The sequence below is a fragment of the Nelumbo nucifera genome, chromosome 4 (genome assembly GCF_055504915.1).
Source record: "Nelumbo nucifera cultivar China Antique chromosome 4, China Antique-T2T, whole genome shotgun sequence".
Classification (NCBI taxonomy): Eukaryota; Viridiplantae; Streptophyta; class Magnoliopsida; order Proteales; family Nelumbonaceae; genus Nelumbo; species Nelumbo nucifera.
The window spans coordinates 4,412,520-4,429,393 of NC_142652.1; the positions used below are offsets into that span (position 1 = coordinate 4,412,520).

General features: G+C 36.9%; 1 protein-coding gene and 1 pseudogene across 1 annotated transcript; both read left to right on the forward strand.

Annotated features, from left to right (window-relative positions):
• The first annotated feature begins 368 nt into the window (after positions 1–368).
• LOC104591999 (U-box domain-containing protein 4-like) lies at positions 369–1,423 on the forward strand (annotated as a pseudogene).
• An 852-nt stretch (positions 1,424–2,275) lies between these two features.
• LOC104591767 (uncharacterized) lies at positions 2,276–3,070 on the forward strand. Its single transcript, XM_010250778.2, has one exon. The coding sequence runs from the start codon at positions 2,276–2,278 to the stop codon at positions 3,068–3,070; it is 795 nt and encodes a 264-aa protein (XP_010249080.1).
• Positions 3,071–16,874: the final 13,804 nt, after the last annotated feature.

The window sequence follows — 16,874 nt, forward strand, 5'->3', positions numbered from 1 at the left end:
TAGCTTTGTACAGGAGCAAAACCGAAACCGACCCAACCCAACTCAAATCGATCAGGTCGGTTTGGCCTGTCAGTGGGTCGGTTTCGGTTCCCACCTTAGCTAACCCGACCAGGTCAGGTCGGTTGGGAAAATCCCAAAAAACCAACCCAACCCGACCCTTAAACACCCCTAATTTGAGTTTTGAATTTTCACATTTTAAAATTGGATACATTTCTTAAACTACCCTTATGGTTTAATTATTTGACTAATTCTACCCTTACTGTTTGAAAATTGACTAAGTGTACCCTTAAGCATTAAATATGGACGAAAAAGGTAAAATGCTTGTTATACCCTATGCGAGATTACATTTTTATCCCTGTTTTTAACAATCCCTCTCGGCGGGGGAGCTACAAAGGTTGGCTTCTCTTTCATCGTCTGAAGATCAACACAAATGCGAATCCTCGGATTTGGAGCCTGAGCCATGGTTAGGATTTCTGCAGCGGGAGAATCTCTAATCGGAGATTTTCGAGAACATTTCTTCAGAAAATCTTGAACCAGCGGTGAAGATCTGTGTGGACGGTCTTCAATCGCCATCAGTTGCCGTAAAACGCTCAGCCAGCGAACGCCTCTTGGCGAAGAATAGATCCGAAAACCATGCACTGATCGGTGAATTCGACGTCATTCCAGCATTGATACCTCTCTTTTGTTGTACCGATCCCTGGACACAAGAGCACGCAGTAATTGCTTTGTTAAACCTCTCTCTCCACGAAGGGAACAAGTCCCCCATCATGAATGCCGGAGCCATAAAGCCTCTCGTTTACATTTTGAAAACCGGTACAGAGGTGTCGAAGCAGAACACCGCATGTGCTCTACTCAACCTCTCGTTAATCGAAGACAACATGGTTTTAATCGGTGCTTGCGGCGCGATCCCGCCGTTGGTCTCTTTTCTCCTGAATGGATCAAATCGAGGGAAGAACGCGCTTACGACGCTCTACAAGCTCTAACAGAACAAAGAGAGGGTTGTTAATGCAAGAGTCGTGAAACCGCTGGTGGACTTGATTTCAGAGCAGGGAAGCGGTTTGATGGAGAAGGCGATGGTGGTTCCGAGCAGCTTAGCTGCAAGCCTGCAATTCTAGAGGGCACAACTGCCATAGTCGAAGAAGGAGGGATTGCAGTTTTGGTTGAAGCGATCGAAGACAGTTGGTGAGATCCCGCCGCTTGTTACGCTCTCTCAGACGGGCACGACCGTCGTTCGATAGAAGTCCGCGGTGGTTCCAGCGCCGTTCGTCGTCGACTTCCGTCGAACCTCCGCCGTTCGGTATTTGCAGCGACCGCCGTCGGTGACGATAACGATGGCAGCATATCTGAGAGGGAGTTAAGTTAGAAATAGGGATAAAAATGTAATTTCGCATAGGGATATAATGGACATTTTATCTTTTCCGTCCATATTTAACGTTTAAGGGAAATCATAAGAATAGTTTAAGAAATTTATCCTTTAAAATTCTCATACCAAAGTGACGCTAAACCCTGCTAATCGAAAATTTTCCCTTTTAACAAAAACTATAAGGAGATCGAATCTGCTCTTCACACCTGGCGCCTCACAAGCCCATCCTACCATGCATGAGAACATCTCCCGTACTTATTAATTATTATTCACCGGAGATATTCTCAATGCACGGTGAATATGCATGTGAGGCGCCGAGGAGCAGATCCGGTCTCAACCATGTGAGGCGCCCATTTCTGATTGCCCCCACTTTCTATATCATCACCTCCACGTTCCACCATCCTGAGGTTTTTTCGTGTTGTCGACATCTCTGTTTCATTGGTCGTCTTCGGTGGACGCCGCTTTTGGTTGGATTGGAAGTTTGGAACAGTGGACACTACTGATTCCCTGGAGCTCCCCCAACCGGCTACCCTAAGTCCCTAACCTATGTTCATGGCCCAAGAATACCAAAATGCAAAATCTTGCAAATTGCAATAGCCTCTCGGCGTAGGGCGAACGCTACAAGACAAAAACAAAAGAGAAGACACAATTCTCCATAACTCTCCCTTTCTCTTTTCTCTGCTCCTATATACCTGGATTCAAGTTTACAGGCAGTCGGGCACCTCTCTCTCTCTCTTTGCCTTGGTGCCGTGCTTATCAAGATATAAGTCCCCTCTTCAGGCTTCCCCATTCATTTTGTTCAACCCCCACCCCCACCGGCCACCGGGAACATTCTTTGTTAAGAAAAGACAGAAATCAGAGAAGAAAGAACAAAGTAAAGAAGACGGGGCCCTTCACTTCCATTGAACAGATATGAAGAATCTCTATCACAAAAGCAAGGGTAAGGTATTCCCTTCTCCTTCGTCGTACTCTCCTTCCGATTGTTCTCCTAGTAGAGATGCTCTGTCTGTGTTAAATCTTCTCCCAGCTGCGATTCTAGCTCTGGCTTCCGTTCTATCTCTCGAGGACCGTGAGGTCCTGGCTTACATGATAACCAGGTCCATAAAAACCACCCACCCCTCTTCACTGATAGAAGAAAAGAACAAATGCAAGAAACCCAATAACATCCACCATAACCCTCCGTTGTTCGATTGCGGATGCTTCGACTGCTACACCAGCTACTGGTTCAGGTGGGACTCGTCGCCCAACAGGGAACTCATACATCAAGCTATTGAAGCCTTCGAAGACCATCTAACCAACGGAGAAAACTTAAAGAAGAATGGCAGGGGAAAGAAGAAAGACAAGATGAGTCGTCGTGTCGTCGAAAAGCCAGCTGATAAACCGGAAAAGGTGAAAATGGCACCAAAAGAAGAGCCCGAACCACCGCCAAATCCCGTGCCAGAGGCGGATAATAACTGCTATTCATTGCCGAAAAATGACGTTCATGCGGCACGTGCTCCGGAGAACTCTGACGAAATGAAAGGGGAGAACAAAATTGACTACGAAGAAGGCGATGCGGAATACGCGGCCGGAGAGCTGCCAGATATGGTGGCGGCGGGATTACACCTTCCGGCGAGTAACCACAAGGCTTTGGCGAGGAAAGTTTTACCGGATGTGTTGGGGTTATTCAACTCCCGTTTGTGGAGACTTTGGAGTCCGAATGTTTAGCCATTAGTGGTACTTTATTTATTTATTATTATGTGATATTATATATATTTTTTGAAGACCTGAAAATAAGACAGGAAAAGAAAAAAAATATATATTTTGGTACTTTTGATTGTAATTTATATTCGCATTTTTCTTTGATAGAAATTGTAGTTCACAACAACCCCTCTATAAGGCGCCCCACCTCTTCCCACTACATAACGAATGTTATTTAGAACCTTGCATGACCTACCAACAAAATACGTTCCAACTCACTACATTTCAAATATAGAACGGGAGATGTTCTCAAGTCGCATTTCCAATATACAACGGAGGCACGATCTCGAAAGACTTAATATTTTTAATTAGAACCGTTCATGGGCCGGGTAGCCCGATGGCCCGGCCTGCATCTCAATCGGGTTTGGTCATGTAATTAGGCTCATAGTCAACACAGTAAGATCGACTGTGTTTCAGGCCGAGCTCGGGATTCGTCAAAAAAGCTTGTCCCAGCCCGACTCAACATTATATATTTTATAAAATATATAATATGTATTTTATATATTATATAAAATATATAAATAATATAATATTTATTGAAATATATATATTTATAATTTAATATATACATTTTTTATTCTTTTCTTTATAATCTCTCTCTCTCTCTCTCATATATATATATATATATTCTGCCGCTTCAGCAGTAGTAACAATATGGGCTAAAGCCTTAGAAAAATCAGTTAATACAGAGTGAAAGCCCGGCCCGAGCCCGGCCTGGCCCATGAACAAGTCTAATCTTAATATCAAACTTGACTAGGGAGTGGGAGTTTGGGAGGTTGAGCCCGAAGACTGAAGAATAGAGTTCAAATCAGCCCCCCACAACGTCCCTCGGCACATCCCCGTCCTGTATAGGAAACATCTCCTGATGATGATATCATCATTTTTTATATTATCATTTGGAGATGTTTCCAATACACGGCAGGGATGTACTGGGAGACGTTGTGGGGAGCTGATTTGATCTCTAAAGAATAAACCCTGCATTAAAGTTGACGTATTGGCGAGAGAGATGGAATGATGGATGACTCGGTCACTCGCCGTCACGTGCCAGAGGAGGTGCGGGTTTGAACTTTGAAGTTGCACTTGGGCATTCTTGTTACCGGCTTATTGCTAATCCAATAAGCCACAATTGCATTTTAGGGTTAGGGGTGAGTAAATGGGAGGGTTTTATCCAAAATCGAATGAAATTGGTCTTCAATTAATCTTATCTAATTTGTTATAGGGTAAAGTTTGGTTTCAAATTCTTGAGAAAGATCTTAAACCGACTTTGGTTCGATTTGGTGCAATCTGCTTAGGAACCAAACGGGTGTTTAAAATTAACTCCAAAATATTTTTGGAGATGTAAGGTTTTGAACCCAAGCATTCATGACTACAAACGTCATGGTCTCACTTGATCATTGAGTTACTTAAGCTATTTGGAATTCACATATGTGCCCCACAACACATCCCAATTGTGTATAGGAATGGCAACGAGACAGGTTTAGGGCAGGGATCAAATTCCCTGTCCCTGCCCTCAATTTTAAAATTAACCCCCATCCTCGTCCTTGATCCCCGTCAGGGATAAAATTTGTCCTCCATCCTCGATTCCCAACGGGGATGGATTCCCCGCAAGGATCTGAATCCCCTAAATTTTTTTAGATAACAGTATTTTTTTTTGAAAAATAAATAAAAAGTTTAAATTATAAATAATGTTTTAAATATATTTTGATATATATATATATATATATAAAATCAGGGTCAGGGTGGGGCGGGGACCTCAATCCCCTTCCCCGACCCCATCGGGATGGGGAAATTGCCATCCCTAATCGTGTATTGGGTAGTGTTTTCAAAACCGGTCTGGACCGAATTGTTGGACCAGAAAAATCGAGAACCGATCAAACCCCGCACCACAGTTGACGTATTGGCGAGAGAGATGGAATGATGGATGACTCAGTAACTCGCGGTCACATGTTGGAGGAGGTGTGGGTTTGAACTTTGAAGTCACACTAGGGCATTCTTGTTATCGACTTATTGCTAACCTAATAAGCCACAATTGTGTTTTTGGAGATGTGAGGTTTTGAACCCCAAGCATTCATGATTACAAAGGCCATGGTATCATCTACGCCCCCCAAACACATCCCAATTGTGTGTTGGGCAGTGTTTTCAAAATCGGATTGGATCAAACAGTTGAACCAGAAAAAATTGGGAATCTATTTCAACCCAAAATTGCTTTTTGGCAAAAAATCATAGATTTGGTTAGTGAACCGCTGACCTGGGTGGCCAAATTGTCGACCTAGACAACAGTTTTGGCAATTTTTTCTTTGTTTATTATTTTATTTTTTAATTTTTTTTTGTTAGATGAGCCATTCATTCAGGTTGGACAATCGGATCGTTTGACCCATGAACCAGTCTCCAAAATGGTTCCCTATCTGGTTCGATTTTAAAAACCTTGGCATTGGGAACATCTCCCAATGAGAACTTTAGGAGATGCTTCCAATGCACATTGAGATATGCATTTGGGGAGGGGTGAGCATGGGTCGGTTCGGTTCAGTTCTATGGTAGAGCCTGGAACCTACCCTATAGCAGTCGGTTCTAGGTTTTTAGAACCGGAACCTACCCTATGAAGGTCGGTTCCAAGGTTGGTTCTAGCCTTGGTGGTTCCGAGGTTGGTTCTAGGGTCTACTCATGGAACCTTTACTATTTTTGCTCTCCCCTTTAACAGAAAAAGCATGTTATTTAAAAACATGAATTTTAATAAATGTGATATATAGTTTAAAACTTATATTATCTTTATTGATTAAATTGGATAATTTAATATTACATTTTACACTACTTATAAGTTTTAAACTATATATTATCTTTATTGATTAAATTGGTTAAAAACTTATAAGTTACATTTAAATTTTGTAAATATTACATTTTACACTACTTATTGTACACATTCAAATATTAAAACAAAAATAAATGATCAAATCACTTAAATAACTCAATGGTCAAGTGAGACCATGGCCTTTGTAACCATATAATGCTTTGGTTCAAATTTTCATATCCCCAAAAGTATTCTCGGGTGTATTTCAAGGTAAGTTTGGTTCCAAGGCAGGTTCCAACTAGGTCAGTTCCACCAAGACCAACCAAGGTCAGTTCCAAGAATTTGGAACTATACCCTACCTTATAACATATTGGGTAGGGTCGGTTCAAGGCCGGTTCGATGTTGGTTCTATTCAATTCTGAGTAGAACCTACCCATTTTCTCTCCCCAATGTGGTGTGCCCGTAAGGCACACTCCATGGGGCACAAATGTATATTCAATTATTTGATCATTTGTTTTCATTTTAGTATTTAAATATATACAATAATTAATGTAAAAGGTAATATTACAAAATTTAAATTTAAATTATAAGTTTTGAACCATATAGTGATAACTTACATATTAAGTTACTCAATTTAATCAATGGAGATAATAAAAGTTTTAATATATATATATTAAAAATCAAGATTTTAAATAACATGTTTCATTTGCTTCTTTTTTTAAGAGGGGAGTAAGGAAAGAATAAGTTCCACGGGTAGACTCTAGAATCGACCCCAAAACCACCAAGGTCAAACCTAACCTTGAAACTAACCTTTACAATAAGTTCCAGATTATGCCATGAAACCAAACCAAATGGCCCCATGCTCACCCCTAATTAGGGTATAATATTTAACAGTTAATGGTTTAACACCCTTCCATATAATCATGGAATGAATATACCTGAGTTTGATATCGTCGTACCCTGGGATTATTCATTTGTACATGTCTAGTTCTAAGTTGAGTTTACAAGTATTTAGACTAAGTTTTTCTTTTCATCTAAGTGTACATGTCTAGTTTTTCTTTTCAGTCTAAATTTTTTGAAAGTATGATTTTATTTGTTATGGGAAGATATGGACAAACATTCCTATTTGACAGTTTGAGGGCATAACATACATTTATGTACTTGCAATAAAGAAAAGGGAAAATTCCCGATTAGTACCCTGTACTTTGGGCCTAGTGCCACTTTGATCCCCGAACTTTAAAACATGACAATTCAGTATCTGAACTTTAAAAACATGTCAATCCAGTATTTATCGTTAATCAGTTTGTTAACCAGTCATTTGAAAAGACACAAATACCCTTCGGGTGTCATCTAATTCTCTTTACCATCTATTCAAAATGGATAAAAAATGAGTAGTCCCAAATCCTTGCCTCTTCTATTCATGAAGGTTGGAGTCAGGTCTAAGTGAGCATTCTTGTGACCCCAACTTTCTTGAATAGAAGAGGAAAGGATTTGGGATTGTTCATTTTTTGTCAATGTTTGAATGATTTATAAGGAAAAATAGATAACACTCGAAGGGCATTTGTATTTTTTCAAATGCTACTTAACAATTGGTTAACGGGCTAATTAATGGTAGGTACTGGATTGAAACGTTTTAAAAGTTTGGATACTGAATTGTCGTATTTTAAAGTTTAGGGGACAAAGTGGTATTAGGCCCAAAGTACAGTGTTCTAATCAGGAATTTTCCCTAAAGAAAGCTCTCGAGTGACAACTATTTTTGTTAATCATAAATCAATGCTGATGATGATAAAGAAAAAAAGTAATCACTCCCCTTAGATTATTTAAATAAAGGAAAAATTCCTTAGTATCATGTACTTTTGATATAGTACCACTTTGGTCCCCAAACTTTAAAATGCGACAATTCAATACTTAAATTTTCAAAATGTATCAATTTAATACATATCATTAACAAACTATTAACCAACCATTAAGTGACATTTGAAAAGATATGCCTTCAAATGTCATATAATTTTTTTTATCAACCATTTAAAAGTTGATAAAAATTAAACAATGTCCCTTCTATCGAAGAAAGTTGAGATCACCAAAAAGAATCTTTATCAATTATCCACATACGCTACATGTGACTCCACGTGTATGAAGAGAGAGAGAAGAGAGAGAGAGTACATAGGAGGTCGTTATCTTTTATCAGAATCCAAAAACTATTGATAGGTTGTTTGTTTCTCCTTTCTTTCACAAGTACATTGCTTTTATTTGCGCATATACAACTGTCAACTGGGACCGACCTTACTTGAGTTTTAGGGTCCACACTATAATCAGTTGGGACCCTAAACTATTAATAGCCACTGCATGTGTGGCTTTTATTATGTATCTGCACTCAAAATGAATTGAAATTTTGAATACAATATAATTTTAAGTATATACAATCAAATTAACTCAGATTAGAGATGGATCCATATTCAATTCACTTGAAAACAGATTAAATACCTGTTCAAAAGAAAGAGAAAGCAAATGGAATTGGAATCACCCTTACCTGGACAATTGAATACTACTGGTTGCAGCCAGAGCAAGCACAATTTTGAGCTACCACATACCCTTTAATCAGACCAGACGAAGACGAAGCAACCCGGCCTGAGTTCATTCAATTAGGATTTAGGATACTAATTCCACGTACAAGTGAGATGAATAGATGATGATAAGTTGAAACTTCTAAAATCGAATGAAATTGGTCTTCAATTAATCTTATCTAATTTGTTATAGGGTAAAGTTTGGTTTCAAATTCTTGAGAAAGATCTTAAACCGACTTTGGTTCGATTTGGTGCAATCTGCTTAGGAACCAAACGGGTGTTTAAAATTAACTCCAAAATATTTTTGGAGATGTAAGGTTTTGAACCCAAGCATTCATGACTACAAACGTCATGGTCTCACTTGATCATTGAGTTACTTAAGCTATTTGGAATTCACATATGTGCCCCACAACACATCCCAATTGTGTATAGGAATGGCAACGAGACAGGTTTAGGGCAGGGATCAAATTCCCTGTCCCTGCCCTCAATTTTAAAATTAACCCCCATCCTCGTCCTTGATCCCCGTCAGGGATAAAATTTGTCCTCCATCCTCGATTCCCAACGGGGATGGATTCCCCGCAAGGATCTGAATCCCCTAAATTTTTTTAGATAACAGTATTTTTTTTTGAAAAATAAATAAAAAGTTTAAATTATAAATAATGTTTTAAATATATTTTGATATATATATATATATATATAAAATCAGGGTCAGGGTGGGGCGGGGACCTCAATCCCCTTCCCCGACCCCATCGGGATGGGGAAATTGCCATCCCTAATCGTGTATTGGGTAGTGTTTTCAAAACCGGTCTGGACCGAATTGTTGGACCAGAAAAATCGAGAACCGATCAAACCCCGCACCACAGTTGACGTATTGGCGAGAGAGATGGAATGATGGATGACTCAGTAACTCGCGGTCACATGTTGGAGGAGGTGTGGGTTTGAACTTTGAAGTCACACTAGGGCATTCTTGTTATCGACTTATTGCTAACCTAATAAGCCACAATTGTGTTTTTGGAGATGTGAGGTTTTGAACCCCAAGCATTCATGATTACAAAGGCCATGGTATCATCTACGCCCCCCAAACACATCCCAATTGTGTGTTGGGCAGTGTTTTCAAAATCGGATTGGATCAAACAGTTGAACCAGAAAAAATTGGGAATCTATTTCAACCCAAAATTGCTTTTTGGCAAAAAATCATAGATTTGGTTAGTGAACCGCTGACCTGGGTGGCCAAATTGTCGACCTAGACAACAGTTTTGGCAATTTTTTCTTTGTTTATTATTTTATTTTTTAATTTTTTTTTGTTAGATGAGCCATTCATTCAGGTTGGACAATCGGATCGTTTGACCCATGAACCAGTCTCCAAAATGGTTCCCTATCTGGTTCGATTTTAAAAACCTTGGCATTGGGAACATCTCCCAATGAGAACTTTAGGAGATGCTTCCAATGCACATTGAGATATGCATTTGGGGAGGGGTGAGCATGGGTCGGTTCGGTTCAGTTCTATGGTAGAGCCTGGAACCTACCCTATAGCAGTCGGTTCTAGGTTTTTAGAACCGGAACCTACCCTATGAAGGTCGGTTCCAAGGTTGGTTCTAGCCTTGGTGGTTCCGAGGTTGGTTCTAGGGTCTACTCATGGAACCTTTACTATTTTTGCTCTCCCCTTTAACAGAAAAAGCATGTTATTTAAAAACATGAATTTTAATAAATGTGATATATAGTTTAAAACTTATATTATCTTTATTGATTAAATTGGATAATTTAATATTACATTTTACACTACTTATAAGTTTTAAACTATATATTATCTTTATTGATTAAATTGGTTAAAAACTTATAAGTTACATTTAAATTTTGTAAATATTACATTTTACACTACTTATTGTACACATTCAAATATTAAAACAAAAATAAATGATCAAATCACTTAAATAACTCAATGGTCAAGTGAGACCATGGCCTTTGTAACCATATAATGCTTTGGTTCAAATTTTCATATCCCCAAAAGTATTCTCGGGTGTATTTCAAGGTAAGTTTGGTTCCAAGGCAGGTTCCAACTAGGTCAGTTCCACCAAGACCAACCAAGGTCAGTTCCAAGAATTTGGAACTATACCCTACCTTATAACATATTGGGTAGGGTCGGTTCAAGGCCGGTTCGATGTTGGTTCTATTCAATTCTGAGTAGAACCTACCCATTTTCTCTCCCCAATGTGGTGTGCCCGTAAGGCACACTCCATGGGGCACAAATGTATATTCAATTATTTGATCATTTGTTTTCATTTTAGTATTTAAATATATACAATAATTAATGTAAAAGGTAATATTACAAAATTTAAATTTAAATTATAAGTTTTGAACCATATAGTGATAACTTACATATTAAGTTACTCAATTTAATCAATGGAGATAATAAAAGTTTTAATATATATATATTAAAAATCAAGATTTTAAATAACATGTTTCATTTGCTTCTTTTTTTAAGAGGGGAGTAAGGAAAGAATAAGTTCCACGGGTAGACTCTAGAATCGACCCCAAAACCACCAAGGTCAAACCTAACCTTGAAACTAACCTTTACAATAAGTTCCAGATTATGCCATGAAACCAAACCAAATGGCCCCATGCTCACCCCTAATTAGGGTATAATATTTAACAGTTAATGGTTTAACACCCTTCCATATAATCATGGAATGAATATACCTGAGTTTGATATCGTCGTACCCTGGGATTATTCATTTGTACATGTCTAGTTCTAAGTTGAGTTTACAAGTATTTAGACTAAGTTTTTCTTTTCATCTAAGTGTACATGTCTAGTTTTTCTTTTCAGTCTAAATTTTTTGAAAGTATGATTTTATTTGTTATGGGAAGATATGGACAAACATTCCTATTTGACAGTTTGAGGGCATAACATACATTTATGTACTTGCAATAAAGAAAAGGGAAAATTCCCGATTAGTACCCTGTACTTTGGGCCTAGTGCCACTTTGATCCCCGAACTTTAAAACATGACAATTCAGTATCTGAACTTTAAAAACATGTCAATCCAGTATTTATCGTTAATCAGTTTGTTAACCAGTCATTTGAAAAGACACAAATACCCTTCGGGTGTCATCTAATTCTCTTTACCATCTATTCAAAATGGATAAAAAATGAGTAGTCCCAAATCCTTGCCTCTTCTATTCATGAAGGTTGGAGTCAGGTCTAAGTGAGCATTCTTGTGACCCCAACTTTCTTGAATAGAAGAGGAAAGGATTTGGGATTGTTCATTTTTTGTCAATGTTTGAATGATTTATAAGGAAAAATAGATAACACTCGAAGGGCATTTGTATTTTTTCAAATGCTACTTAACAATTGGTTAACGGGCTAATTAATGGTAGGTACTGGATTGAAACGTTTTAAAAGTTTGGATACTGAATTGTCGTATTTTAAAGTTTAGGGGACAAAGTGGTATTAGGCCCAAAGTACAGTGTTCTAATCAGGAATTTTCCCTAAAGAAAGCTCTCGAGTGACAACTATTTTTGTTAATCATAAATCAATGCTGATGATGATAAAGAAAAAAAGTAATCACTCCCCTTAGATTATTTAAATAAAGGAAAAATTCCTTAGTATCATGTACTTTTGATATAGTACCACTTTGGTCCCCAAACTTTAAAATGCGACAATTCAATACTTAAATTTTCAAAATGTATCAATTTAATACATATCATTAACAAACTATTAACCAACCATTAAGTGACATTTGAAAAGATATGCCTTCAAATGTCATATAATTTTTTTTATCAACCATTTAAAAGTTGATAAAAATTAAACAATGTCCCTTCTATCGAAGAAAGTTGAGATCACCAAAAAGAATCTTTATCAATTATCCACATACGCTACATGTGACTCCACGTGTATGAAGAGAGAGAGAAGAGAGAGAGAGTACATAGGAGGTCGTTATCTTTTATCAGAATCCAAAAACTATTGATAGGTTGTTTGTTTCTCCTTTCTTTCACAAGTACATTGCTTTTATTTGCGCATATACAACTGTCAACTGGGACCGACCTTACTTGAGTTTTAGGGTCCACACTATAATCAGTTGGGACCCTAAACTATTAATAGCCACTGCATGTGTGGCTTTTATTATGTATCTGCACTCAAAATGAATTGAAATTTTGAATACAATATAATTTTAAGTATATACAATCAAATTAACTCAGATTAGAGATGGATCCATATTCAATTCACTTGAAAACAGATTAAATACCTGTTCAAAAGAAAGAGAAAGCAAATGGAATTGGAATCACCCTTACCTGGACAATTGAATACTACTGGTTGCAGCCAGAGCAAGCACAATTTTGAGCTACCACATACCCTTTAATCAGACCAGACGAAGACGAAGCAACCCGGCCTGAGTTCATTCAATTAGGATTTAGGATACTAATTCCACGTACAAGTGAGATGAATAGATGATGATAAGTTGAAACTTCTAAAATTTTGTGATGCATGATAGGAATGGAGACGTGGCACTATCAGCTGCAGTAGAGGATTTTCAAAATATTCATCTCCCGTCCTGCCCTGATTTTTGGGCTTGGGCTCTGAAAACAACACTGTCATCCCCGAAGCCCAAGCCCAAAACGGTGTTAAATGTTAACGAGTCACAATTCGGTCTAAGTTTTTATTCTTTCCCGATTCACTTTTCGTCTTTCAAATCGTTTAATGATGATGACTGTAACTACTACTCTGAAAATAATTTTATTGCAATAAAGAGCTATTGCTCAAATACTTTTATGGTGAGTTATGCCAGATCCAATGGGAGCCAATTTTGTGCATCAGGATGAAATGAAATATATGGAATTTCTTTGCTGCGACCCTTCATTTGTTATCGACTTTAATAATTAATAAATACTCACACCCCTGCATCTGTATGTATATTGAATGAAGCGCACCCAACACCCTGTCATGGGCTTTACTTGGCTCCTGCCACACTCTACACCCTTAAATCCTTTAAACCCTCGAACCATAATCCTACACCCTAAAATTAAAATTAAGAGGTAAAATGTATTTGGTCGGATTCATGTCCTCCAACCGGGTAGAAGCCAAATATTTCTCCTCAGTCATAGCTCAAGCAAATCCAACGGTTGACGCTTCTTTCTAAGATTATTTTTGGTTATGTTTGGTTCAGTTCTCATTTTCTTTTTTTCTTTTTTTTTCATTCTTATTCAAGATGAAATTCCAAAATGGATAATAATGGATAAAATTGGGTAAAATGAGAAAATATTGCTATGAACCAAACATTTTTTTCCTGAAAATGATTTTTTTTTCAAACTAACAAGTGCCTTTCATTGCTAATTTTCATTCTTAAAAAAATTGTGTTAGCAGTCATAAACCACCGGCCTAGGTCTCCAAAATCATCAGCATAGAGGTTTACCAGTAAGGCTGTCAATTAGACTAGATTTGGTCCAATCCAATCCAATATTAGTCCATTTACAAATGGACTGTACAATGTAAACGGATTCCAATCCAAATTGAATCAAATACCAAAATAACATGAGAAATCTAGAAAATATATAAAAAAAAATACACCACCTATACAATGGAATCCAGTCCAATTAAAATGCAAATGGACCGGATTGGGTCTAATTCAATCCAAAGTGAATGAATAAAAGCACTTTTGTAAAAGTACTTTGGTAAAAGTGTTTTTAGAAAAGTACTTTTGTAAAAGTGCTTTCATAAAAGTACTTTGATAAAGATACTTTCATAAAACTGCTTTTGTAAAAGTGTTTTTGCAAAAGTACTTCCATAAAAGTGTTTAGTACTTTTTTAAAATTACTTCCGTAAAAATGCTTTTATGAAAGTACTTTCGCAAAAGTGCTTTCATAAAAGCACTTTTCATAGAAGTGCTTTCGTGTAAAAGTTCTTTTGAAAAATTGCTTTCATAAAAGTACTTTTCATAAAATTACTTTTATAAAAGTGCTTTTGTAAAAGTGTTTTCATAAAAGTGTTTTTATGCTGGCGGCAAGTTTCAAAATATCAATACAGGGCGATACGCCAGTAGGGCGTATTAGCTTGTATCAGTACTGTTTTTTTTTTTTTTAATCTGGTTCAGAAGGGCAGGTCTACCCCTTGAACCACTCGTCGACCTAAAATACCCCTTGTAGGGGCATATTGGAAAGGCTCTGATATGATACGCATCAGCCAATATGTGACAATATTTTGAACCTTGACTGACGGTTTCTAGCCGTTGGCATAGAGTTTCTTTAAAGAATGAAAATGGGCAAGAAGGGACATCATTATTTTTCATGTTGCAGGCTACCTCAATTTTTGTGTTATGAGCTGATTTTTCATTCTAAAAAGATTGTGGCTGATGGTAAGAATTTTGTAAACAAACATTCTAATGTTGTTCATTCTTTTGTTCATTCTTGCCCAAAATGAGCAAGAATTAGGAAAGAATGAGACCCTGAGCAATGAACCAAACATGGCCTTATTTGCAGCATTTTTTTCCAAGTCTCAAAAATTTTTTGCATCTTTAAAATAGAGGATGGAATGACTCGGGCTATGTTTGGTTGCGTGGGCATTTATTGAAAAAATACTGCCACATCAGCACCATATATGCATTAGCATTTATTAAGCATGAAACCACTGTTTGGTTTCAATGTTTATCAAATCTATATCTATACTACTTTAAAAAGAATGAATAGCCTCAATAATAATTCTGTAATTTTTTTAGGACAAAATTTACCCTTCCATATTTAAATTTATTGATAAAAATGAGGGCAAAAGGGTAATCAATTATTAATACTAAATGAGTTGAAAAGATACAATTATAAGATATTCAATGCATTCAATTTCTTCTCATTAAATCCAACACTTAAGGTATTAATTTGCATTCATGGAATTCAGGTAGCAATGAGAGAATAGCTTAACCCCTTGGTGTTCCAATCTATTTAACACTTAGGAGGGATGCATGAGGCCTCTCCTAATCCAATTGTAACTCCTAAATTGTTTAGGATAAGATTAGAGAGAGTCCAACTCTCTTAAATCATCCATTAGATTGAAATCCATCAAGCTAGTTTAACTAGTCAAATCCTAGTCTTTCTCTAGCACATAGTTTGACTAGGGCTCTAATGTGAGACTTTTAATTATCCATTAACACTCTAACAGTTTTGAAAAATTCTTATCCAATTGGGAAATTATCGCTTGTATAGTATGGGACCCGCAACTCAATGGGAGAGCCAATATGTTACATTCTTTATGCGAGCTATTGGGGGGGACTACTTAAATTTTCATTAGCTTTATAGGCTAATTCGACCCATGCTAATATGGGCTTAAGTAAGCAAGCCCATAAAGTGTCTAAACACTAAAGTTTCTTGGGACCTTACCATCCTAAAGGCCCAATCCCATTATGTGATAAACAAATCAATGCAACCCAATTAAACACTTACAATTAATATCTCTAGTAAAAGTACTTGACACTACATTAAGGGAAAGACATTTTCTTCTTTGTCCTTGGGATATGGTGTTCAAATTCCAATACCACTTGGATCCTTGATTGAGGATTCAAATAATCATACAATTAGCAAATTCAGGAGTCCAAAGAGGAAGTTGTACAAAGTATTCTCTATGTCCTGACACAATAGCAGATCCTATAACATTGATAATCAGTTAGCATAGTATAGAATGCCCTAATATTCCTAAATATTTGATAGTAGAAGGGTTTCACTAGTTGGTTTATCAAAGACAAACAAGTCTAATATTCAATCTGATATCAATATCAAGTATAGGGATTAAGAGCAACATCTAGTTATTCCACCTATCATAAAGTTTAAGAACATGTTGGGTTCAGTCCAATTCAATGTTTTCACACCTATCATAAAGTCTAAGAATATGGTTAGAAACTCACAACCCAAACAACTAAAATCCATTGCTCTACGAACTTGGATAGTGTAAGAATGACAACCTTATCAAAAAAGACATCTCCAAATGTATCCACCGGTTGTGAATATTTAAGCCCATGTTAAATTAATTATGTCTTTCCCCTTTATTAAAATAACAATGTGCTTTGTATATTGCTACTTTTGAATTAAGTTCAAAGAATTGTTCTAATGGGCCTAGAAAATGTAGTCCTTATTTTGATAATTAAAATATTGTAATTGCTATTAGTAATTAATGCATTATTGTTAATATCGAAAGTTGGATCAATTCAATCAAATTTGCATTAAGAAAACAATCTCTCCACATTTTCATCTTGGGCTTTGGCTATATGAACCTTGTTTCGTTATATATTATGATGGCAAAGTCCACAATGCAAAAATTGCTTTATGAAGCAAAAAATGAATCAATGATAAAGTGAGATGTTATAGATGATTCTTTGACATTGTTAAAGCTTTTAACATGATTGGAGAGTACATTTTGTGAAACATGAATTATGTGATGTATTTAATGT

Bases quoted from the DNA above. Each gene is read 5' to 3' on its own strand.
- LOC104591767 (XM_010250778.2), top strand. From the start codon at position 2,276: ATGAAGAATCTCTATCACAAAAGCAAGGGTAAGGTATTCCCTTCTCCT.